Source organism: Psittacula echo, assembly GCF_963264785.1.
Source record: "Psittacula echo genome assembly, chromosome: 5".
Classification (NCBI taxonomy): domain Eukaryota; kingdom Metazoa; phylum Chordata; class Aves; order Psittaciformes; family Psittacidae; genus Psittacula; species Psittacula echo.
Window position 1 is genome coordinate 11492544 of NC_137739.1, and position 25495 is coordinate 11518038.

Below are 25495 nucleotides of genomic sequence, written 5' to 3' on the forward strand. Positions count from 1 at the left end.
CCGCGCAATAAACGTTCGTTGAACGCCGCCGGGTTGCCTTCTCCGGACTGCGGCTGCGCGGGGACTCGCGCCGCCCGCCCGCGGGCGGATCTTCACGCGCCGCTCGGAGGTCGCCGTTGGCCAAGGCGAGTGGAAACGAGGCGGGGGCGGGGACTTAGGGCCGCTGTGTGGCGTCCGGGCCTCCTCCAGCAATCGGCGGCTCGGGCTCGTGCCGCGGACGGTTCCTGATTGGCTGCGCGGTCCCCACCCTGGGTGATAAATTCGGGGCGGCCGGGCCGGGCCTTTGTGTCACGTCGCGGGTCTGAGGGCGGGTCTCGGGGTCTGCGGCAGAGGCGGAGGGTGAGTGTTCGCGGCGCGTGTCCATGGCAACGCGGCGGGTCCGGCCCCGGGCTGAGGCCCTCGGGGTTACCCCCGGATTAACCCCCCACCTCCCGGGGGCTCTGCTCCGCTGGGCCCGCCGCCTCTTCCCGTTCCCGCGGACATGTAGGCCCGGGACCTGCGGCGCTCAACCGGCAAAGCCGTGTAGGCCGTATGAGGGCCACGTCCGTGTGCCTTTGCCCCGCGAGGCCTGGGCGGCCGGTCCCGGGAGCAGCCTCCAGCCCGTGGCTCTGGCCTGGGCCTCAAGCTGTTCTGGGTCCGGTGCTGCCGTCTGCCAGCCGTGTGCTCGGGAGCAGCGGGGCTGTGTGCGGCTGTGCTGGGCCAGTGCTTGTCAGGCCTCCCACATCTCTTCCCTCGGCTCCTGCGGGCGAGCGTCCGCACAGCAGCTGGTGCCAGAGTGGCTGCCTCATACCCTGCAGTGGTTCCTGCACACAGCTCCTCCAGGAGGATGTCTGAGTGTTTCAGGACAGGAGCTGCACCCGGTTCTGCTGGTGCCCTGGGGGCACTTGGCTCTTCTCTGTCCCTGTCGGTGTTCAAGGCCAGGTTGGATGGGCCTTGGAGCAACCTCTGCTAGTGGAAGGTGTTCCTGCCCGTGCCAGGGTCTGGGAACTGGATGAGCTTTAAGGTCCCTTCCAACCCCAGCCATTCTATGGTTCTGTAACTCTTGATGCTGCTGAGCTCAATAAAGAGCTGGAAGGATGAAGGCCTATGAAGCCTATTGCTGTCCCAGCCCTTCCTTTGTTGGGTGACACAGATATCTCATTCAAGCCTCATAGAGCCTAGCCCAGCACTGCTTTACATACATCAGCTATAAGTGCCTGTCACTGGCCCTGCTTGGGGTGTCCCAGGCACAGCTGACTGCATGCTGGGATGGGCAGGGCAAGTAGTGGCTCTCCCCAGAGCAAAGGCTGTTCACCAAGTTCATGTGTGCCTGTCACACTCCTTTCCTGCTCTCCCCAGGTGTAAAGCTGGTTGACTGATGTGCCTCTTGTGCTGTTCTCCCAGGCAGACTGAGAAAACAGATTCTGGATGCACTGCCTGGCACAAGGGCTGATTACCGAAGTGCAGAACTGGACGAGATCTGTGAACTTACCAGGAGTTTCCCTCCTTGGTCACTTTGTTGAGGTGCTGGACAGTGGCTCTGGGGGACAGAGGTAGGGTTTATGTGGGCACCTCTAAAAGTGCCTTAGACTTGAATTATTTCCTAGATGTAGGCAACGTCCAGGTGAAGTCTTGACCCCACCTGGGATCAGGCAGTATAAAAATTATTCTGTGAGGCTCCATTTCCAGCACCAAAAACCTCCCCCGGGGGGGAGGAGAACATGTGAAGCTCTTCTGATGTGAGTGCCAGGTTACCTCTGTGATGGCTCTTGAAGCTGCTAGGCCTGGGGTTCTGAGGTTTGTCTGCACTGCAGTGATGCTCAGGTAGGTGCAGCAACGTTCTGCTGCTGCTTGTTAAAGCAAGGGTGCAAGTTCTGCATGTGGGGAAATAGCCTGAACTTGTAACTATCTGAACTGCAAACTTGAACTTTGAACTCTGGGTGTTCGCAAATTCCTGAGCTTCTCCCAAGGGTACCAAAGCAAAGCCAGGGCTTCAGTCCTGCTTCCCTGTAACAGCAGTGTCTACTGCCTTCAGAAGGCACTGGATTGTTGGGATTAAGTGTCTTCCTACCCTGAGAAGAATGGCTGTGCATCTTGAGTGTGAAACTTGCTGTGGCAATGTGTCTGGGGCAAACTAAGTGCTGGCTAGATGAGATAGGGATGTTTTCTCAGAGGGTTTGAACACTGTTATTGGGAAAGAAATGTTTGGAGTGCTGAGGTGTTTTGTACTAAGCCTTGTCTCCTATCTCCCGCCTCACTACCTGCCTCTTGTAGATGTACGTCTCTACAGCGTCCTCCCAGGAGGCTGCTGATAGGGCCCTGGGAAGGTATGTGTTTACCCTGAACATCAGCCAGGTCTTGATGAGCGGAGCTCATGAAGCAAATGAAATGACATTGCAGCCTCTGCAGTGGAAGTGGGCAGCTGCTCGAGCCGCCTGCTTGGTGAGTAGGACACTGCCTCTTCCAGGGGAGCAAAACCGTGAGAAATGAGGGCCCTGACCAGTGACCGTGTGGTGGGCTTTCAGCTACCAGATTTGGAGTAAAAGGGCTGTGTAATGGTAAGAGATACAATGATTCTTACTTCCCTTCCTCCGAGTTCTCATGAGATACCCTAGTACTGAAAAGGACAGGGGTTTGATTTGTGCTGACTTGTCTCCTGAATTCACGGCTCATCCTGTCTATGCTGGATGGTATTGGGAAAATCTCAGCTTCCATGTTGTCCTGTGTATGTACTGTCGTCACCTTGGCCTGAAGGGACTGGTGGTGTCACTGTCCTGCCTATCACTGTAGAGGTGATCATGTCAGATGGAGCATCTGCAAAAACAGTTGTGGGAGATACAAGTCTGAGTGCACCAAAGTCCTTAAATGACTGTTTCTGTGCTAGCCCCTTCTTCCAGCAGCAGACACTGCTGCTCTGAGTTGTTTTTCTACAACAGTAGTTAGAGGTTTGGGTAAAGGCTTCTGAGACCCCAGCAGATGCTCTGTGGCCTGGAGAGCAAAGTCCCAGTGCTGGTGAGTGCTGCTAAACATGAGTGTGTTGCAAGACATGGGTGCAGAGGCTCTGTCAAGTGAGTTAGCAGATGTGTCTTGTAGAACGATGATCTCTGGAGTCACGCTGTGTATGTCTGGCCATTGGGAGCCTTGAGCCACTGCTGCTGCTGTTAACTACTCATGTCTGAGGCTTGATCTGGTTGGCTTCCTTTGGATTGGATGTAATGTCAAGCAACCTCCAGGCCTCTTCCTGTCTGCAGGGTGGTGCTGAAGTGCTCTTTGTAGCTCTGCTCTCACATGCTCCTCTGTTGCAGTGACTGCAGGCCTGGCAGCATGCAGAGGCAGCACTCCCTACCTGCAGGACTCTGCCTGTCTGGAAGTATAAGATAAATTGGAACCAGTTTCTCCAGTTTAATTTTGGAATCTGCATTTCTTGAGGAGTGCCTGACTTGAAGCCAGCTGCGCAGGAAGCCAGGATGCCATCAGGACTTGTGCAGCTGTGCTGGCAGGAGGCTGGCTGTGCTGTGAGGCAGGCAGGCTGTTCCCCTGGGCCCGTGACCAGGTGCTGGCTCAGGCTGGGCAGGTTCTGCCCCTTTGCTTCAGTTTCCCTTCCCCATGGTGGGTGTTTGGAGCTGTGACAAGTTTGCTGAGCTGGTGTGGTGCTGCTGTCCAGTGAGTGATCAAAATGAAAATAGCGCCCTTGAACCTGGCTTCCCCTGCCCTCTGGTTGGGGAGGCTGTGCTGTGTCCTATCCTGTGGTGCAGGGCCCTGGGGATGTGGGGCTGCTTCCCCTGTGACTTCTGTTACTGCAGTGGGCTGGCTGGCATGACAAAGTACTGTGTTGTGGTCAGTCTTTGCCCTGGGAAAGGCTCTGTCCCAGTGAGCCCGAGGACTGTGTGATCACAGGGGAAACCTTCACCCTGGTGATGTGTCCTCCAAACTGGGTGCTCAGACCCAGCTCCCAGCGCTCCTGGCCGGGTCCTGTGCTGGAGTGTGGAAGGGCAGTGAAAGTGGCTGTAGAACAGGGCTTCAGAAAGTCGGGCTGAGGAGCCAGAGGGCAGTTAATTTATAGCTGGGGTGCTCCATGTGAGCTGGGAGCCAGCAGCTGCTGTGCTGGTGCTGGCCCTGTGCTGAGCTTGGTGAACCTGCAGCTGCCTGCCTGCTCTTCTAGCCCTGAGGAGGCTGACGTCGAATGGGAGAGTGTGAGGGATGGCTCTCTTTCAGTGAGTGCTTTCCAAGAGCCAGGAAGCAGCTTAGTTCCTTGTTCATCTGGCAAGGCTGCCTGTAAGGTGATGGTGCTGCTCTGCACAAAGCTGATTACAGGTCCATTTTGTAAATGAGGTGCCTGGAGTTCTGCTTAAGAGGAAACTCAGCTATAAGCCAGGTGTCTCACTCCTGCTTCTGGGTAGGTCTTTGGGTGTCCTGCTACATCTCTGGAGATTTTTCTGTTTGTTTCCTTTTGCAGAAGAGGAGGGAGAACTCAGTTACTTCTGGGGGTTGAAGTAAACCCTGCTAGGCAGGAGAGGAGTGTTAGAGGTAGCAGGAGCCATCTGCAGCAGCCGTTTTGACTCTTCCCATGCAGTACAGCCCAGAAAAGGCAGAGCAGTGAACTCTGTCCCTGCTTTGGAAGTTCCTCTGCATATAGTCCGTTGCAGGGAAGGTGTTTGTCTCCCTGTGAGCTGCCTGACTCCTGCCCTAATTCACCACTGCTTTCCTCTAGGGAAAGCTCCGTATCACTGTGAAAATGAAGTAGCTCGTTGTTCTCCATCGCGATTGAAGGAGAGGTGTTTCCCTTTGCTTCTGCCCTGCTCAGAGTCTGGCATTGGATGAAATGTTTGATAGCACCAGTGGCAAGCAGCTTGCTCACAGTCTCAGTGCAGCTAGCTAGTGTGGAGGTCTCTGATCATTTTCAGCCAGGAGCTATCCTGAAGTGGGAAACCAAATGCAGCGTGCTGTGTTGTAGGTCTCCTCTGAGGCTAACATTTGGTGAGCTGGGTGGTGTTAGTGTTGAGGTTCACTGGGGTAATTGAACTGAACAAGCAAGATTGCTTCCTTGAAAGAGCCTGCTGTGCCATGGTAATGGCCAGTGGCTGTTCCTCACCACCCTGCCTGGTGGAGCAGCTCAGAGGCTGCTTGCTGTATGGCTCAGCATTTCAGACCCATCCCTTCGTGAAGGCAGCTTCCCTCTAAAACCCCTCTCTGATTTTGCCTTTCAGGTTGTCTAATCTCCAGCGCTAACCAGCAATACCACCTGCAATGGAGAGCGCAGAGAGGGGAGAAGGGGAAATGTTGTGCTATGAGGAAACAGAAGATGATAATGTCAGGTGAGTCCTGTCTCACAATGTGGCACAGACAGTATTGGGTAAGGCAGGAGACCTTCCAGGTTAAAGGGTGATCTTTCTCCTCATCTGAAAAGGGGTGGGGGACTCCAATAGCTGATTAATCAAATGTGTATGTGCAGTAAATCTGTTTAAACAAAGTGTACCAGCAGGGATGGGAAGGAGCAATGTGGCTAAAGCTGGCAGCAAGCAGTTGGGGTTTTTTAGTCTCTACTATCACTTGCACTTCAGAAATGCTTTGACCATTTGGCAGTTGTGTTTGTACCTTTCTGGCCAAGGCGAGGCAGTTTTCCATGGTTTGCTGGGCAGACTCATGTGATAGCAGCTTCTTGTTTGGAAAGATGACCCTAGAGGTGAACTATGCTCTATGCCTCTCTTGCCTTTGCAGAATGCCCACCGGTTTAGGCAAGACTATTGTCTTGGAGGTTAGGTTAAACAACAAATTCACACACATGCTCTGAAAGTCGAGGCTTCAGACTTGGGAAGAGTGAGCAGGGTGCTTCCCAGAATACCTAGGTATTCCGTGCTGGTTGACTTCTCTTTGACTTGAGCCAGTTTCATGGTGCCTGGCTGCATGCCCACTCGGTGGGTCTGGAGTGCCTCTGTCTCTTGCAGCTATCTGTAGCAGACTAGTCAGAAAACCTGTAAAGTGTAATTTTGTGTGATTTTGAGTGCATTTGATAACTCTGTACCAACCTCCAGGTAAGTGCAGTGGCTATAGCCTAAAATCATAGATTTTACTTACTGTTTTTAGTAGGTGGCTTGTGGAATCCTGCAAAACCACTAAAATTCAGGATAAATACTCTTTTTCAGGGTGTTCTTGCCCTATTTTTCTCTTCAGCTCTCATCTGCTCTTACATGAGCCTTTCTCCTTCTACAGAGAGACCATGAAGGGTAATTAGTAAGGTTTCTGTGCCCTTTAGTTTTCCCTGGTGGTTGCTTCTCATATGCTCAAGGCCTCCTTTTGAAGTATTGATGCTTCTCATTCATGGATGAGAAGCAAAAGTAAGGTGCAGGGGTCAGAGGATGCTTGGCAATTGCTGAAGCATCCTTGGGGTGAGCCCCTGGTGGGCCCAGCGCTCCTCAAATGCCAAGTCTGGTTGGCACATGGGTGCCTGCATCTGTGGAAGGAGCCTCTGGTTGTTGCCACCCTGCTGGTTCTGCCTTGTTCCAGAAATCCCAAGTTGTACCTTCTCCAAATTGGGCTGGAGATGGCGGGTAGTGGGGGATCCCTCCAAACACAGCAGGAACAAACTCATTCCTGTGTATGTAAGTGGGGTAAAAGGAGCTCTCCCTGTTTGCCTGCAGTCCCACTGACCTTTCAGAGCTGCTGAAGGAGGGGACTAAGGAATCCCATGACCGTGCAGAGAACACCCAGTTTGTCAAAGACTTCCTGAAAGGACGGATCAAGGAGGAGCTCTTCAAGGTGAGTGTTGCCCTGCTCCCATGGCAGAGCAGCTCTTTGATGTGTCCAGTGACTGATGCAGACTCAGGCAGGGCCCTGCAGCCCTGTGTACGGGGGGTGGCAAGGAATCCAGTTTCTAGGTGGCATAGTCAAAACTGTAGGAGGGCTGTTGTCCAGGACTTCTGTCTGGTGTATCCTATGGCTGGGGTAGGGGGATGAGGAGCATGCTGGTCCAGCACAAGTCTGACTAGGTAGAAGTGCTGGGCTTCTGGCCATGCATCTGCTGGCCACAAGGTCAGGCAGGTGTGGCTGCAGTGCTTTATTCCATCCTCTGAAGACTAAGCTGTTTTCCATAGACTTCAGGTTGGATTGCTCTATCTTCTGTACAGAAGAGATGGTGTTTTGGGTCCGATCCTGAAGATTTTGGCATGTACGGTAGTCTCCTGTAGCACAAAGCTGTTGGTGCTAGTTGTACCTTTTGTCCCTGTGCCTTGCTCTCAAGGTGACAGGAGGCCCCCCCAGAGCACAGAGCTGGCAACACCAGGCTAATTCTTTGTGCTCTGAAGGCATTGTTGTTATGATCAGGGGACTGGAGCACCTCCCGTATGAAGACAGGCTGAGAAAGTTGGGGCTGTTGAGCCTGGAGAAGAGAAGGCTCCATGGAGAACTCATAGCAGCCTTCCAGTATCTGAAGGGGGGCTATAGGGATGCTGGGAGTATTCATTAGGGACTGTAGTGATAGGACAAGGGGTAACGGGTTAAAACTTAAACAGGGGAAGTTTAGATTGGATATAAGGAAGAAATTCTTTACTGAGAGGGTGGTGAGGCACTGGAATGGGTTGCCCAGGGAGCTTGTGAATGCTCCATCCCTGGCAGTGTTCAAGGCCAGGTTGGACAGAGCCTTGGGTGGCATGTTTTAGTGTGGGGTGTCTCTGCCCATGGCAGGGGGGTTGGAACTAGATGATCTTAAGGTCCTTTCCAACCCTAACTATTCTATGATTCTATGAATGTAGCTAGAGAAGAACCTCATCCTTCAAATGATCTTTGCCTCACACAGGGTCTCCAGGCTGGTTTTGTGTCAAGCCTGAGGGTTTCCTCCTTGTTTACTCCAGGTCTGTGCAGGTGGCGGCAGCCAGAAGGTGTAATATGCTGATGTAGTGAATGGCTTCTCACACTGTGCTTTGTCTGTAGCTGGCCACTGTGGCACTTTATTTCACGTACTCTGCTCTGGAAGAGGAAATGGATCGCAACGAGGACAACCCGGTCTTTGCTCCTCTGTACTTCCCCCTAGAGCTTCACCGGAAAGAAGCATTGATCAAAGACCTGCAATATTTCTATGGAGAAGACTGGAAAGAGAAGATCCAGTGTTCAGAGGCAACTCAGCAGTATGTGGACAGAATCCATCATGTGGGACACAATGAGCCAGAGCTGCTAGTGGCTCACGCTTACACACGCTATATGGGGGACCTCTCGGGTGGCCAAGTGCTGAAGAAGGTAGCCCAGAGAGCCCTCAAGTTGCCCAATACCGAGGAAGGGATCCAGTTCTATGTGTTTGGTAACATCTCCAATGCACAGCAGTTCAAGCAGCTCTACAGGGCAAGGATGAATGCTTTGGACTTGGACAAGAACACCAAAGAAAGGATTGTGGAAGAAGCCAACCGAGCCTTCAGATTTAACATGCAGGTATGAAATCCCTTGAGCCCCTCTGTGTGTGAGTGCTGCTGGTTTTGAGTCTGGACCAGCTCTTGGGTGCAGACTGATTGAGTTAGCCTGCTCACCCAGGCAGTGGTTTGGGTCTGAGGCTGCCAGAGCCTCTCCTTTCTTGCGGGCTGGGGTTTTAGTTTAAATAGCTCTTCTGCTAGCTTCTGGAGACATGGCTGGTGTTGGGCAGGAATTCCTCCCATGCTCCAGCATCACTGCTGAGCCTTTTATTAGGGCAAAATTAAGATGACTTCACTGCAAGATTTCCCATGGGCTGTTGGCTCTGAAACAGGGGGAGAGCAGAGCTCTTGCTCTGAGACAGCCCCAAACAGTTTGATCTTGTTACATCTACTGGTTACAATTAATCTCCTGTCTCAAGTCTTGACACACTGCCCAGTGGACAGAAATGTCTGTAGCCTCTTGTCCTCCTCATAGTATTTGCCTTTCATAAACCCTGACTGAGCTGCCACTTGCTCCAGGGGGATGAATATAGTCTTAGCTACTGGATGGAAGCTTTCATCTGTGCCTATAGCAGATCACTGTGGTCTAAGCTGGCCAGAAATTTGGCTCCTTTGTCAGGATCCTTAGGGAAGCCCCTTGCAGCAGAGCTGGAGGGGCTGCCTGACTCCTGCATGAGCAGAAGCAGTGCTCCCAGGGAGGGTCTGCAGGCAGGGAGTGCATTGCCTGTACTCCCACCTGCAGCAGGCTGGGCAGTGAGCAGTGGGGCCATGCTTCATCCATCTTGCTCCTGGGTCTGCCCTGATGCTCTTGAAGGGGCTGTGCCCTCTCAGAGCTATAACACGTGCCAGGTGTCATCACAGGACTGCCTGCAAGACACTCCAAAGTGAGAAGCATGTGCTGCCTCTGGGGGAAGGAGGCAGGAGAGGCTTGTCTCTTCTCCAGGTTGTTTCGGGGACTGGGTGAAAGCCGCCTGCCTCTGCCCACTTCATGTACATGCTGTGACCACTTGCAGGTGTTCGATGAACTGGACAAGATTGGCAAGTCACTGGCAGAAGCCCAAGATGGAGGCCTTCCAGTCCACGATGGAAAAGGAGACCTGCGCAAATGCCCTTACTACGCAGACAAGCTCGGTAGGTTGTGGACAATGACACAGCTGCCACATGTGTGTGGCATAAGACCTGCAGCACTAACGGCATTTTCTGTGTTCCAGCAGGTAATGCAGGACCCAGCTGTCCCTACCACAGTGCTGTGGCTCTGGCAAAGCAGCCCTTGGTGCAGCTGATGCTGGCTGCCTGCGTCGCGGTGCTGGCAGGAGCTGCAGCCTGGTACATGATGTGATGGGAGCAGTGGCCTGTGGCTCCAGTCGTGGGAAGGGGAGAGATATGCCATGTCCTTTTCCAGCTGTTCCCTTGCCACTGCTGTTGAGTTGACTGCATGGTGGAAGTAAGAAAATAAACAGGTATCTTGTGGGACTGTTAAAGACACTTTGCACACTAATAGTGCAAGCACTGTAATGTAATGTCTTAGCTGACTAGTGTACAGGACTGATGGTGTGAGGGTGTGAGAATTCCCCTGCAGCGCTGCCCTGCCCAAGCTGGGGCAGCTTTTAAGGCTGGAGCTGTCTTGTGCTGTACTGGCAAAGGCTTCACCCACTTGGTTTTCCATCTCCTTCCTGGGAGCAGCTGCTGGATGGAGTTTCCTTCTGTGGGCTGCAACCTTTGTCAGCCTTCTCAGTGAAGAGCACTCAGTGTCCTACCCGGAGGGAAACTGAAGTGTCGATTGTGTGCTGTTAGCTCAAATGCCTGTCCTATTTGGTTGTGTCACAGGGATCCAGTTAACTGGAGTTAACTGTTCAGGGAGGAAGGTCCATGGGGGGACAGGACCATTGGGGATGGGGGTGAGGGATGGCTGTTGTGCTGCAGTGGAGTTGGGTTGTTTTTTTTCTGAAGCCTTGACTGGAATAAAAAGGTGCAATGCTGTAGCTGGGGTAAGGCCAAAGCACATCCCTGGGCCAATGAGTGACCGCCATGAGGTGCAGGGCTGGGGTGGGATGTGGAAGGCTGGGGGGGAGGTCAATGGGAGAAGCAGAGTGGGGACAGCCTCTGGTGCTGTTGTACTCATCTCTGACTCCTGCAGATGCTCCTGCCCTTACACCCGGCTCTGTCCCTGCTGCCTCTCCTGGGAGAATGGGAACCCCCAGCTCTGCTGAGGACAGGAACCAAGGCAGAAAGGCCCCTGGGCTGGGTGAGGGGACGCCCTTCTGCCTTCCTCCATCCCAGTCTCAGGGGCTTTTCTCCTTTTCAGCTGAGTGTCTGGGCACAAATAGAGGGCACAGCTGGGGTGACCTCAACTGCAGCTGACAGCTGTGACCCCAAGAGCCTCTGCCACTGGGACTCTTCTTCCTCTAGTGCTTGGTACTGCTGTGCCCAGGTGTGCTGTGCCATGCCATCCCATCCCTCCTCATCGTCAGCTTCCCTCGGGAACAGATCTGCTGTGGATTTGGAGCAAGGGAGAAGAAAGATGTGCAGGAGAGTTGAGGATCTGTTATTTATTTACATAAAAACACTAACTAGTGCCACAGTTCCACCTCTGAGCAAAGGGCAGCTGCCTGTGCAGGCCCAGCTGTGAATGCAGACCTATGGACTGTGCTCTCCAGCTGCCCTGGCTGTGAGGCCTGGGTAGGGAGGAGCTGCCACAGAGGCTGAAACCGCTGCCGGGTCCCCTTGCCCTCATCTGTCACAGTGCTGCAGGCAGCTCCTGTCACTGCCTGCTTGCCCCCTTCTTCAGCCCCTATCACGTGAGCTAAAACTAAACCCCTACACCCACATGCAATGAGGAACCCCAACGGGTGTGGTGGCGGCAGGACGGGTGGTGCAGGGTGTGTGCCCACAGCCACTGCTGGGCTCGGGCCGTGCCTCTGCTGCAGCGCTGTGAGCTAGCAGGGCCTGGTACTAACCTAACCTCCAGCGCTGGGCAGGCAGGGGCATGCCCGGGCAGTTGTCACGAACAGTGTGCAGGTGGGTGAGAGGCTGCCAGGGACTTTCCCGCACCAAAAGAGTGGCAGCAGGGGCACATGCAGCTGGAGCAGCACTGCAGTGACTGCTGGGCTGCTCTGGCAGGATGGAGGTGCTGATCAAGGGTGCAGTGCTGCTGCCACGTGTCCTCCCACACACGATGCCTTGAAGGTAGCTCTGCCTACAGGCTACGTGCTGTCCTGGCTGGAGAGGGCCATGACCCACACTGAAACCTGGCATGTGTGGTGCTGCCCTGTCTCCATGCCACCACCCAACCCCTTCCTCAAAGTGCTTCCCCTGTGCATGCTGTGGGCTGCTCAAGTCCCCTCTCCCCTCCTGGCAACACCTGCCCCTGCCTGCAACAGCTCCCTCCCACCACACACCCTCTGCACTGTGGGGGACCCAGGGGTAAGTGCCTGCCAGCAGCAGCTGCACCTCCAGGCAAGAGGGGCCTCACTGGCACCCCGCTCCTGGGAGCATGAGGGGGGTGCAGAGCAATGCCCCATACACAGCATCTGGGGCCTGCATCCACCTTCCTTGTGCACCCACGTCACCAATCCAACTGTTCACAGCAAGGACCAGAGGCTGGGGAGACGGTCGCAGCTCTGAGCGGGAGGGAGCCAGGGATGCACGCACACACACACACACACCGCTGGAGAGTTAAGCAAAGGAGTGTTGCACGCACGGAGATGAAGATGGCAGCAGGAGAGGGGCCGGTGTTATTCCAGTGGCTCGGGCTCCTGGGGTGCTGTTAGCACATGCGCTTGTACGTGTAGATGTAGGCCTTGCAATTGGGACATGTGTGTGTCACATCCTTGAAGTCATCGAACAGGCAGGGGATCAGGCAGCAGCAGAGATCACACCTGGAGCATAGTAAGAGGCAGAGTGCGGTGAGCTGAGGCACCCAGAGACAGCCCACGTGTTCCCCTGCCCAGACCCTCTGCCACTGCAGCTGTGCTTCCAACACCTACCCCACGAAGCAGCACAAGAAGCCGAGAAGGAAGCTCATGAGCCCGATCTCATAGGTGATCTTGGTGGTGATGGCTTGCTGGCAGTGGGGACACACCGTCTGCACCGGGGCGCCCTGGAAGATCTCACCCTGCAGCACTGTCACGGTGGTGGCGGTCCCCGATGGGACCAGCACTGTGGCTGTGTGGCCGCCAGGAGAGGGGTAGTGGCCTGGGGCCGGGTAGTAGCCCATGGAGGGGTGGGGGCCTGGTGGGTGGTAGTAACCTGCTGCGATGAGAAACGTGCACAGGTGAGTGTCTTTGTGCATGGCAGGAGAGGCCAGAGCCTCACTGGGGACCACCTAGCTGCCACACCAGGTATGGACTTGGGGCCAACCCTGCCCCAAGCCACCTACCTGAGGAGCCCCTTTGCAAGCCCCAACCCTCATTGTATCTCCCCCACCCCGCTCCCTGGGAGCCACATGCTTCTGGGGGCTTCCTGCCTATCACCACCCCCTGCTTCACACAACCCCTTGAGGACTTACCTGGTGGCACATAGGGTCCAGAGGGGTCTGTGGGCATGTGGGGGGGTATGAACCCTGGCTGCGAGGGTGGCTCGTATGGTGGGGGCCCAAATTCAGGAGGAGGAATGGGAACCCCCTGGGGTTGTCCCACCACTGGAGGGACGCCATCTGAAAGGAAACAGAGTCAGCAGCCAGGGCAGGAGGCTGCAGAGCTGGTGGTGGTTCAGCTGAGTGGTCTGGGGGTTGGCCTCAGCATGGAAGTTGGGGAACACAATATGGGATGGGGGGCACCCCCCAGGCCTCATCTTCTGGGCCACAGGAAGCCCAAATTCACCCCATAGCAGCAAGCAGAGCCAGGTTCTGAGCAGGGAGTGCTTCTGGCTGTTGCCACTGCCCCTGGGCCCTCCTGCCTTCCCCAGAGGGTGGCACGGAGACAGGAGCCGGGTATTGCACCACGCTCCCCAGCAGAACAGAGCACACTGTGGGTCAGAGCTGCGAGTGGCCATGCCCAGGGAAACCTGCCCAGTGCCCAGCAGTGCTACCCAGCGCCTGTACCTGCTGCGGGGGGGGGTCCATGCTTCTCTTCTATCAGCGGCGCTGAGGGGCCTCCCGGGTAGGGCGGTGGAGGGTCACTGGACATGGCTCAGGGTGGCCCTGCAAGGACAGAGCCTTTAGAAGAGACACCAGTGTTTGGCTGCGCAGACACCTGCCCAGAGCTGTGCAGTGCTTGGGGAAGGAGGCGACAAGTAACGGAGGGGTCTGGGGCTGGTGCCATCACTGCACCGGCCTCCATACTCATCCCAGGCAGGAACAAGGCCACAGCCCCAAAGCTGGACAGGTTTTGGCACAGGAAGTGAATCCAAAGCACGTGGCTGCACAGCCCACATGCCCAGCAGTACCTGTACGGAGCTGTTCTGGCAAGCGCTGCAGCTGCAGCGTTATGGTGCTGCAGATGGGCGAGAGCTGCCCACAGTCCCCCAGCTCCACCATCAGTGACAGGCGGTGCTGCACCCCGAGGGGATGGAGGGATGCCCTGAGCCTGAGGCACAATCTCTGAGGTGGAGGGTGCCAAACCCAGAGAGCATCTCCAAATATTGTCATTGAGTGAGTTAAGGTAAGAACGTCTTTTAGAGCTGGAGACGTTATTTTACATGGAGTAAAATTTACCTGTCCTCTTCCTTGCTGCAAGGAGCTCTGAGGCCTTGACAGTGCTGAGAAGAACAATTCTGCTGAGCAGTGGAGTCCAGTCGCTGGCTTGACCCACCAAATCTGTGTGAAAAGAGACAGCAAGAGAGCTACAGAGATGGAGAGGAGCCACTGCTGCCGCACTGCCCAGGCTGGCACGCCCAACCGTCGGCATGGGGAGAGCAGGAACCTCCCCACGTGTGCCCCTGCTATGGCACGCATGAGGCTATGAGTCCTTGGCACGTGGAAAAGCCCCTCCAACATGCTCCGAAACGCGATTTCCCTGTTTACTCTGGCTCAGTTATATCCGGTAGGACGTGACTGAATTGGAAAATACAAAGGAGAGCTGTTCGCTCGGTGCTTGGGAAGGCTGCCATCGGGCATGGGACACTGTGACATTGCTGTCAGTGCCTAGGGAGCAGTGATATGAGCTCCCCTTGCGGTCTGCACAGCTACTGGCACCTCCCATCCTTCGTCCCCAATGGGCCAGGAGCAAAAGTGACCCTGCTTGTCCCATTCCCTTTGGTCTCCTGCTCTCCTTGAGGCAGGTCCCTGTGCTGCCACGATGGTGCTTTCTCAGCCAGTCCCACTCTAGCCAGTTCCCAACTGAGCAGGGAAATTGCACCCCGGCTACAGCCAGCCTGGAAAAATCCCATGGGCACAACCAGGGTGGCTCTAGACCCCAAGAGATGGCCAAAGCTGGCACTGCTGCCACATTATCCCCAAGGCATTAGCAGCAAGGCTGCCCTGCTGCCCTGGCAAGGCACAAACAGTGGTTTCAGAGAACTTGGGGCCGAGGGGTGCTGGAGCGGGGCCAAGGTGGCAGCACCCTGCTGGGATCACTGCTTAGGGAGGAAGAGGCACCAAGGGTCCTTCTGGCCCCAGCACTGATCCCACATGCCGGACAACCTGCCTGGGGCATGCTGACCTCCACGGCATGGCACAAGCCTCCATGGGCACCAGAACAGGCAGCAAGGGCTGCCTCAGCCCTGCCGGCAGTGCGAAGGGAAGATCCATCCCTGCCCAACCTGTCTGGCTTTGAATCCGTTCCTGTTACTCTAGCTCATGCTCCCTGCGTCCAAGCAACCTCCTGCAAAGTGGCAGGAAATCTTATCAGGTCTTAAGTCTGTGGAGGAGCACCACTACCCACTGCTGATCACAGGGGAGCACCACTACCCACTGCTGATCACAGGGGAGCACCACTACCCACTGCTGATCACAGGGGAGCACCACTACCCACTGCTGATCACAGGGGAGCACCACTACCCACTGCTGAGCACAGGGGAGCACCACTACCCATTGCTGATCACGGGGCAGCATCACTACCCATTGCTGATCACAGGGGAGCACCACTGCCTATCACTGATCACAGAACTGATCCCCCCAGGAGCTGAGCAAAGCCCCAGAGGCACAGGGTCTCCCCAGGATGTCTGTGTTTACTAATAGTTTTGCTCAGATGTCTGAAGTGGTGTGTGGCAGACAAACAAACAGCTTCAAAGGGCAATACCAGGGCAGATGGGGGTCATCTTCTTCCCGTCTCTGTTCAGTTTCTTCCTTAAAGGCCAGGGGAAGGAGAGTCAGCCCATGCAGCAGGAACAGCAGAAATGCCACAGCAGAGAACGCTTCCAGGAGGAGAAAAGCACGCAAAGTGCAGCACACTGCAAAGCCCTCCTTCTCCTTCAGTGACCTACAAAGCTACGAATTGGGCTGTGCTTTTTTCAGCTCCACTGGGGATGTAATGAAAAGGAGGACATTATTCAGGAAGTAGCCAGCCAACCCACCCTGCACACACTGGAGCCTCAGGTCTTCCTGTCCCCATGCCTGCAGGGCTCCTGCATGAGCCCAGCCCCAGTGGAGCACCCCGAGTCCTTACCTGAGGACACCAGGAGCTTCCCTTGCCCTCGCAGGGCAGCTGAGCCTACAGCTTTCCTGATGTACCACGTCTCATCCCCTGCCTGCTCAGATGCTGACCTCCCAGTAAGGTAACATCTTCCAACACTCCCTGGCCTGACTCTTCCCCTCACCAAAGCAGCTGACCAGAAACAGGAGACAAGGAGAGCAAGAAGCAACCCCACCCACAACTCCACGGGCTACTCCAGATGAAGCAACAGCCCCAGCTGGGCCAGCAATTAATCCTGCCACCCTGACCAGCAGGAAACGGCAGCCACAAGGGTGACAGCCAGTGGGTATCGGAGCCATGCATGCACTGGGATGCAGGAAGCAGCAGGAGTTGCAGAGCTGTTCTGGTCATACTTGGCGGACTCAGCCACTCTTAATGCAATATTCTGCTTATTAAGAGAGCAAGATGCTGGCTGTGTGCCCTTCCCAGCAGAGAAAGCAAGCCTGTTGCTTTAAGCCTCTTAGAAGCTGTTTCTCCTGAGCTCTATCTTCATGTAAGAAGCACAAAACCTGCTTCAGCCCGTTTCTGCACACGGCTTTCCCCCAGCGCTGGGTCAGCACTGGGCTGGAGCTACCCCAGGCATCACTCACAGGCAGTATCCCCTCTCAAAAGCAACGTAGCCAAAGCAAAGCAACCCAGGCAGAGTCAGCAGCACCACTACAGAGAGGAAGCTCCCCTGAGCAGCACCCAGAAGAGCCAGGAGCCTGGAGCATTTCCCTTCGGCTGAAGCACGTTGTTGGTACCTGGGCACAGGCAGGAGAGATGGGAAGATCCAGCCACTGAACAAAACCACAGCACTGTTTTGCATCAAAACTACAGCAGTATTTTGTACCAAAACATGACCCCCGGAAGCACATAACAAGGGTTCTCCCTGTTGGTCATTTCTGGTTTTACCTAGCTTTTGGCAAAGACGACTTATTTTGCTCCTTCTGTCTTGCAAGAGAAACAGGATTTCTCCTGCCCACAGCACTGCCACAGAGAGACAGAATTGGAGGCCACGCTTTGCCCCAGCATCTCCAAGCCCAGTCAGCCACTCTGTCCCACACTAACCAGGCTGGTCCATTAAAGCTGAACCACCAGTGCCTTTCTGTGTCATGAAAACAGCTTAGACAGAACTAGCTGTTCTTACATGGGAAAAAACATTCCCAAAGACTGCAGCAACTGCCTCCGCAGTAGGGCTTACTGGAATAATGATGCTTATAGATCAGCTGAACACCTAGGGGGGGAAACAAAAGCTTTACAAATAATCTTGGCCAAGTTTATTGCATTTAAGATCAAGGTCTGACAGAATCACCAATGTTCAGTGCAAGATCGTAAGACTCAAAAGGAGTTGGTTACCAGTAAAAGGATGGACAGAGGAGATGCTATTTCCAGTTGAAAATGCAACTCTTTCTTGTGCCCAGCATCCCCACCTCTAGTTATTTAGGGATCAACACCCCAAAACCTATGGCTCCCATTACCGACACATCCAAAACTGGTGATCACCAGCTCTCCCAGCTGCTTACAGCAACGACAAGAGGAGCTTCTGTGTTAGGGTCCAGTATTCCTTGCTGGCTGTATTTCCCTCTGCTACATCCCTGTGGAAACAGTTTGAGATTCAAACATGGCAAGGGGAAAGGCCTGCCCATCCACACAGGTATGGTGGGCTCCAGTTGTGAAAAACAATGGAATTGTGGAGTGCAGTGTGATCATGGACCATAGCACCACCAGAACAGGTCCTGGCTGAACACATAAAATAGATAATGCCAAGAAGAGGCCAGTCACAGACAATTCCTGCACTGCTTGGAGACACAAAGGTTTGACGTGTTAACACCATTCTCCCCAGCAGCATTCATGTGCGCTTCAGGCTGCTTCCTCTTGGAAATCACCAAGAGTGAGATGCACCTGGGAAGGACAGAGCAGTCAGATCACTCGCAAGCATTAACTCACGTGCAACCTGACAGTGCAGTGCTGGCCCTGCTGCAGCCCTGAGTCAGCCTCAGCGCAGCTGAAGTCCACTCCCACGAGCAGAAACACGGTCTGCGTGGCCCCTGCACCTCTGGCATTTGGCGACTCACAACGATTTGGCTTTGTTTTGCCTCTGTGAGCACTGGTTCCAGCCACTGGGGCAGGAAGCGGCATTTGTTTATACTCAACCATGCTCGGTGATGTTGGCACTTCAAAAGCTGCTACTGCACATTTCTGGAGCTCTTCCTCCACAAAAAATAACTTCTAATATTTAGAAAAGGAAAAAACACGCTAAAATTAAATGAATAATAAGAGAAAAGGATGCGACCACTTTCAGCTTTGTTGTACATCAAAAAGACACAAATTTCAGCTTCCAGGCTTTAAAAGCAAAGTCAAGAGTTCTGAAAAAGCTGGGGCCCCTCACTGAGGCCAGCCTTCTTCCTCTTAAAAAAGGGACAGCATTGTAAGCACTACCACTCCAGTTTTCCCAGCCTCAAGAAAGCCATCTGTGTGCCACAGGCTTCTACCTGGTCCAGAAAGAGGGAAATACCAAGACTAGGAAGACAGACAAATATGCTGAGTATGAACACAAAAGGCAGGTCAGATACTGGCAAAACATCAGCCTGTTATCCTTTAAAGGGCTTTTAGGGGTAGCAAGTAGAGACTGAATAGAGCAGGGTCAGATGAGAGGTGGTCAGAGCCATACCCCGACCATGGCAATGCCCTCCTTCACAATAGATTTCTGAGCAGCATCTCCAAAGCCCAGCCTAGGTGGGCTCTGCAGCATGTTCTGCATTACCCCTGTGCCACAGCACAGGCCAGGGTGCTGCCCTCCCCATGCAAAGGCCCACTGCATGCTCCCACACAGCTTGTGGGGATGTGGCTCAGCTCCCACTGCTCCTGAGAGCACCACACACAATCCACAGCACACAGCCCTTACCTTGAATGGAAAGACAGCAAAACTCCCTGCTGAAAAAGCAGTGCCAGTGGTTAATTCTGGCTGGGTTTATGTGGAACAAAGGAAAAAAGATGTTTTCCCTGAGAACGAGCCAAACTTCCCCCTCAGCCTTGCCTCTTCCCATGCGCATTCACTGCCTCCAGCCTGCACACCACCTCCCCAGAGCCAGGAGGGAAGCAATAAACAGAAGACAGTGCTGCAGCTTTCTTTACAAAGAGGATGCTCTGGCAATCCTAGACCAGGCATCACTACCCCTCCTTTACCTGGCTGTTAACCCTAGCAGCACCTTCTCAACTCATCATCCTGGTCCTGGGCAAGACAGCAAGAGGGCGCATGCCTACAACACACTGGCGCAAGGCGCAGAGGGAAACCGAAATTAAGGACTAACGGGAAGGTCTGTTCTTTTTCTAAGCTGCATCTCCCGAAGCAGAAGCCCTGCGCCTCCAGCAGCACTGCCAGGGAGCACACACCCACTGTGCAGGAGCAGCCAGGCTGCTGCAGAACAGCACATTGCTCCCACACTTCTGCACTCAGATTTCAGCTGCAGAAATCAGCTACTTCCGGGAGGGTCAGGCTCTTCCTTTGCTGTGATGGACAGCTCTGCTAGCAAAGCAGGGTAGGAGGAGTCCTTTAACACAAAGGATTGCTGGAGGAGAAGGTTATTCACTGTTCAATCCAGCTACATCAGATGACCAAAGCTCCCTGCTCTGCTCTACAGCACATCAATCTCTGGAGGAGCATCCCTGCTGTAGTCCTCTACCTTGGGACCTTGGATATGTCATTTAACCTTCTGTGTGCCACTGTCACCCAGCAGGCTAACCAGCTACAAGCAGGATCCTCCCAGGAAGCCAGGTGCTGTGTCCAAAGCAAGATTTCTCCAGGCATTAAATCCAAGGCACAATCAGATAATCTCCATGACACAGCCCAGGCTCAGCTGTCCTCAGCCAGAGATTCAAATTACTGCTTTGCGCAGCAACTATGTATGGATGTCAGGAAAACCATAGACAAAATCCCCCTGCTTAAGACAAGGATGGTTTATCTGCAACACCCACAAAGGGTTATGTGCAGGAGGAGCATTTGTCAGGACCTGCTGCTGCCTCTGGGATTCTCTCCAGTGCCATTTGCCTCCAGATGGGCTGACCAAGTGCTTGCTGGGTCTCCTCATGCAGGCTGCAGAAACAGCACTGCCAGAGCCTGCAGAAACAGCACTGCCAGAACCTAGTTAACCTGAACATTTAAAGAAAAACCAGCAGAAATGAAAGAACTGGGGTAGCTCTTTGCTCCCTGTTCTGGGCTCCCAAACCACAGCACACCGTTAGGGGAAGCATCATGTGTCTGCATCAAGGAGAGGCCGTTACCCTAACCTTCCAAGACTGAACCCCAGGCCTTACACATTTAGGGGTATCAGGGAATGTTCAGGCGTGCACAGAGCACTCTGGACCACCACAGGGCAGCTAAAAGACAGCTTTGTGCACATGGAGCAAGCACAGGCTGCCCTGCAAGAGGTGCTACGTTTCAGACCTTACCAGCTGGCCTCAAGGCAGACTGTAATATGCTAGGCGTTCTCATGGATGCAAAGATGGGTTTAAAAGTAACATTAAAGACAAACCTGAGATCCTCTGTACCTCAGCAATCTGCTCCAGGGAGACCAAGATGAGAAAAGGAGGGTGCCACAAGCCAAATCCCTGGGGAGCCAGAGAGCAATTCCGTGAGACATTCACTGAAGTTATGAAGCATACACTTGATAACATGCATGGGAAAGCACCCAGCAATATCAGCAGCTCTTGCCTGCAGTCCTGTGAATCTACTTAAAATTTCCCCTGAGAGGATAAATACTGCATTACATCATCCATTTGATATCTAGTTAATAATATTAATAACATAACCTGCAATAAGCTAGAGCCACTAAAACCAAGCTCTACTCCAATACCAGTGCTTTAAACATTAACACCAAACTTAACTGTCCCACAGGACTAGTTGTTCATTTAAACAAACACAAAATCCACAGCTCAAGAAATGTAACAGCAAGCAGAAGTCCCAGAGGAGACTGAGCAGAAGCTCCACAGTTCCTTACATTGAAGTTAGTCAATGCTCTGTAGCTGACCTCTGATGACACCCCTTAACAGACATTTAAGCACGAGTTAGGAAGCAAGCATGGGCTGAGTGACTCCCCTGTCAGTTCCTCCCACTCTCAACAGCTGAGTTTTAGAGAGGCAGCCTGGAGTTTCCCCATGGACCACTTCAATTCCTTTATAGCCCACTGGCTTACTGAGCTCTGCCACTGACGGTAGTGGCAAGTTCTGCTCCTCAGTTACCTGCACACAAAAGTGTCTCCTGCTGTCAGTTTGCTGCCTGCCCATTTCAATAGCACCTCCAGCTCTCACACACAGAAGATGAATATAGGATGATTACCCACTACCCCTCACAGCACAACTCGGGATTTGACAGAAATCCTTCCCAAAACTATGCTAAAAATATTTTATTCCTTTATGCACCCATATTTTTCATTACTCCCTCATTCTACAGATTTTTTGAGAGAAAGTCAAAGAAAGACAGGCTGAGAAAGTTGGGGCTGTTGAGCCTGAAGAAGAGAAGGCTGCGTGGAGACCTCATAGGAGTCTTCCAGTATCTGAAGGGGGCCTACAAGGATGCTGGGGATGGACTCTTCATCAGGGACTGTAGTGACAGGACAAGGGGTAACGGGTTCAAACTTAAACAGGGGAAGTTTAGACTGGATATAAGGAAGAAATTCTTTACTGAGAGGGTGGTGAGGCACTGGAATGGGTTGCCCAGGGAAGTTGTGAATGCTCCATCCTTGACGGTGTTCAAGGCCAGGTTGGATGAGGCCTTGGGTGGCATGGTTTAGTGTGGGGTGTCCCTGCCCATGGCAGGGGGGTTGGAACTAGATGATCTTAAGGTCCTTTCCAACCCTAACTATTCTATGATTCTATAATACAGCTATATCATTGCTGAACCAAACTGAGTACATGTGTGACTTCCACTAAATGACGCAGTAAGCTCCAAGGGAGGGAGAAATTAGAGTCATAGAGGATCAGCACTTTTGTGGAGCCGCATGTCAGTGTCAGAATTAATCAGAGCCCAAGAGCCTATTCAGAATTCCCTTGCAGATTTTGCAACACAGTGAAATAATTTTGAATACACTGGTGGTGATTCCAGATCCATTTTCCTTCCGAGGGATGTACAAAACACAGTACTGATGTTCTCTTATCTGAGCCATAGCACCAGCTTGCTATAGGACCAGCTCCAGTCTCAGTCATAGAATCATCGAATCCAACATTAGCATTTTCTGCCCCCACAGATACCCCTACCTTGGTGCCAGAGAAGCTGCTTAAGTTTAGATTTTACAGGTACAGTGTCGCCTTGGGTTTTTTTTCTGAGGACTAATGACAAGTGGTCTCTATCACTCAATTTCAGTTAAGGCCACGGCTCACTCTTTGTGAAGAAGCATGGTTTGGGGTTAAGCAAGGTCTGAGATCTCTGAGTCCTATCGCCAACAAAGAGGAGCCATGCATGTCCAGAGACATGCACTGGAGGAACTCCTTCATGCTGAGGCCACTCATGTTATCGCACTCACCTTATTCCTCCCATGTCATGACCAGATCTTCCCATTTCCAGGCCAGGACATCTGTTTTAGGGTGGCCCAGGGCCCTGCCAGTGTGGGGCTCACTCGTCCCATGGCAGTTTGACAGGAGGAGGGCACTTGCACCCCCTGCTCCCAAGCTCAGCTCATCTGGCCTGCTCAGAGACAGATGATCATGTCCCAGGTACAGAGGGGAAATCCCCTGGGTTAATCAACAGCCACTGACTGTGCCCAGCACTGGATCATGTCCAACAGCACAGGGACTCTGAGGGAGCCCTGGGACGCACCCTGAGTCACACACAGCTCCTGCCTGTCCCATTTCTCCCTCTGGTTCCAGCCAGACATGCCTAGTCTGTGCTGACTTCCCGGTACAGGGAAGTCATTGTTACTCCTAAGTGTTTCATGACTCTGGTTTCAGTAAGCAGTACCCATTTTCTGCCAACTCCTTCATAACCCCTCCCCCAAAACTGCTGCTGTCTGCTGAACAAAGCCATGTAACGAGCTGCTACATCTCTGTCCCTTGGACCCTGCCAAAAGCTGCTTCCCCATGAGCCTTATTTGCCAATACTGCTTGCTGGGAGGCAATGCACAGCAGGCCTACTAGGGGAGACTATGCAGGCATGCAAAGCCACATCACTAGCCTGGCTCACTTAAACGTAAGCAGAACTGACAAGAACACTGACCAAGACACAAATGAGCTAGCCAAGTTCAGGAAGATCTGCAGTCAGGCCCACAGAGCTGTACTCCCTGTGAAAACAAGGGTGAAGGAAGAGAGATGATGTACTCTTACGTTTCAGGCACAGCTCCAGGCATCAGCTTTGTTTTGGCGCGTGTGGGACATCACCCAGATTCTGCACCAATTCCAGAACCATGGACACAGCAAGCGGAAGACCTCTTGCTGAAAATCTAGACACAGCAGCTGGATTCAAGGCATTCCTAATACACAGCAATACACCTCCTCAAGTCCCTTTCTAAGATTTTCTTTACCTTTAAAGGCAACACCCCACTGCTTTACTGTGACGCTAAAAGCAGTGCTGATCAGAGGGTCCTGAGGCTGACCAGCTGTGAGTGACCAGTCCTGAGGCTGGGTCACTGCTCTCACAGCTGGGGAATGAGCCTGCTGAAAATTCAAGCACATAACACCAAGTTACCTCAGGGCAGGTAAACAGCTCGGCTCTCTGGAGGGCTCAGGACTGAAATCCTCTCCAGAGCCTGATGAAGACACAGCGGCTCCCACTGCTACAACACCAAGCTGAGAACTGTTCACTCTCTCATCAGAATAGCCCAGCAGCCAGCTCAAACCTGAGCTCCCACTGTGCTAATGCATCCTGAATTGTGGCACTCAAGAGGGAGTCTGAAAGGCTAAAATAACAGCACTAAAACAGTACTATTATTATTTTAGTACTTTAGTACTAAATAGTACTATCAGTATTTTAGTACTAAAAGTACTAAAATAACAGCACCTGTAGCTTGAAGCCACAGACTTTTGGGGAACTTCCATTCCCAAAACACCAATATGCTCCAGAGGATGTCGCTGTGGAAGACCTACAACAAACCCAAGGAAAGAGTAGATATTTAACAGCAGTGGAAGTAGTCTCCAGTCCCAGCTTCACTCTCTTCCTCAAAGACTACGTTAAGATTCTGGAGGAGCTGAATGGTCACAGCAGAGCAGCTGGGAGGGCAAGCTGAGACTTCAGCACATACCCACACCTCCTGCAAGCACTTCCTTGTATACCATAAAGCAGAATAAAGGCATTAAGTTAACTGGAAAACAAACTGAACACAACTTCAAGAAAAGGGCAGCACACACACACTAGCAGAAGGTATTTATCCAGTGGTCAGCTAAAAACTCAAGCCCAAAGGAGTCAGCAGTAGAATGGAAATCCCACCGTGAATGCCTTCCTTCATTCTGTGTTCCAGTCTTTGCCCTCCCCTCCAACACAAGGCTCCAATGCTCCCCTACTGGGTGTTGGGTGATTGGGACCGCCGAGGACCTCAAAAGCATCCCAGGTTGAAGAAACACTACAGCAGAGATACAGCCTTAGTCCATGATTTCCTCCCAAAATCAAGCTGCTCTGAATCCCAGGGGCTCCTTTCCCTCTCTTAAAAGGGTGGCCTGCTTCTTATTTGAAGACATAATCAATAAAAGTCAACAGGCTGCTTTTAATTCATCAGCAGCCAGAAATCTAATCTCAAGTTAACATCACTACCCCAAACACAGCTATTGCATCTCCCATTTAAGTTACCTTCTGTGGGCACCAGCATGCGTGGATTTTACAGCTGCAGTGAGCGGGGCTGCCTACATCACAGCCACTAATTTATTCTCAGAAAGGCTAATTTAATCCGGCAGTGAATGTTCTCAAAGCTTCCTCACACAGAAAAGCTTTTGTCTTGGTTGACTTAACAACAATACAGCATATCCAAAAACGTGGAGGGATGCTAAAGAAGAACACTACCCTTGTGTTTTGAGTCCTCTAGTACTTTTGGCTGAGAAATTTCTCTTGGTAACCAGACTTTGAGAAAACATTGAGTGCCTCTGGTGCTTTTAAAAAGCCAACTGAATTTTCAAGGCAAAGTATACAACAGCTCAGGCTACCTCCCCCTTGCATACAACTGTGTCTTGACAGAAAGAGCTGTGCTCTTAATAAAACTAAAACCCAGCAAAGATTGTTTAGTATTAGACACAATGTTCACTTCTAACCAGGCATCTGCTTAGCAGGAGTGGTGGCCAGCACACCTGGTTCAGGATCTACCTGCCGCTGGAAGGTGACCTTCCCCAGCTCATCCTACAGAGGAATAAACTCCAGAAGAAATTACAAAGTTCTCTGTTTATGAAGCTGAGTAACTGCATCATGAAGCACTTCAGAGAGAGTATCCTTCAGATTTCCATGGGGGCAATAACTAATTAAGCAATTGGAAAGCTTTTTTATTATTATTTTAAATTTTAGTTTGTACTTTCCCCTCACCTCTGAAAGTGAGCAGAGGCAGCATCCAAAGTCACACTTAGCCATTTGAACCGGAGTGCTCTGCCCATTAGCTCCTC

At 52.8% G+C, this 25495-nt stretch overlaps 2 protein-coding genes across 9 annotated transcripts in view; one reads left to right on the plus strand and one right to left on the minus strand.

The window, feature by feature from the left end:
- On the plus strand, window positions 1-14204 carry HMOX2 (heme oxygenase 2). Of its 8 annotated transcripts, none has more exons than XR_013957001.1 (7): window positions 206-339; window positions 5187-5294; window positions 6618-6735; window positions 7906-8397; window positions 9389-9506; window positions 9587-9835; window positions 14051-14204. XR_013957001.1 is itself a non-coding variant. In XM_080619288.1 (7 exons), exons 3-7 carry the CDS (start codon window positions 5227-5229, stop codon window positions 9712-9714), a joined length of 924 nt encoding a protein of 307 aa, XP_080475414.1. In that variant the 5' UTR covers window positions 255-339; window positions 1384-1532; window positions 5187-5226; the 3' UTR covers window positions 9715-10235. The 8 variants fall into 8 exon arrangements, 6 of the variants coding, with proteins under 6 accessions (XP_080475415.1, XP_080475412.1, XP_080475417.1 ...); XR_013957002.1 differs by lacking the exon at window positions 14051-14204 and adding an exon at window positions 10681-10773; XM_080619288.1 differs by lacking the exon at window positions 14051-14204 and adding an exon at window positions 1384-1532 and having other exon boundaries at window positions 255-339; window positions 9587-10235.
- Window positions 10925-25495, minus strand: part of CDIP1 (cell death inducing p53 target 1) — a 21396-nt gene continuing 6825 nt past the window's right edge. The window contains exons 2-7 of the mRNA XM_080619292.1: window positions 20461-20536; window positions 14029-14130; window positions 13417-13515; window positions 12883-13029; window positions 12362-12626; window positions 10925-12253 (exon numbers count right to left, since the gene is read on the minus strand). Coding sequence (XP_080475418.1) covers window positions 12142-12253; window positions 12362-12626; window positions 12883-13029; window positions 13417-13501 — 609 coding nt within the window. The 5' untranslated portion in view covers window positions 13502-13515; window positions 14029-14130; window positions 20461-20536 and the 3' untranslated portion in view covers window positions 10925-12141. The remainder of the gene's footprint in view (window positions 12254-12361; window positions 12627-12882; window positions 13030-13416; window positions 13516-14028; window positions 14131-20460; window positions 20537-25495) is intronic.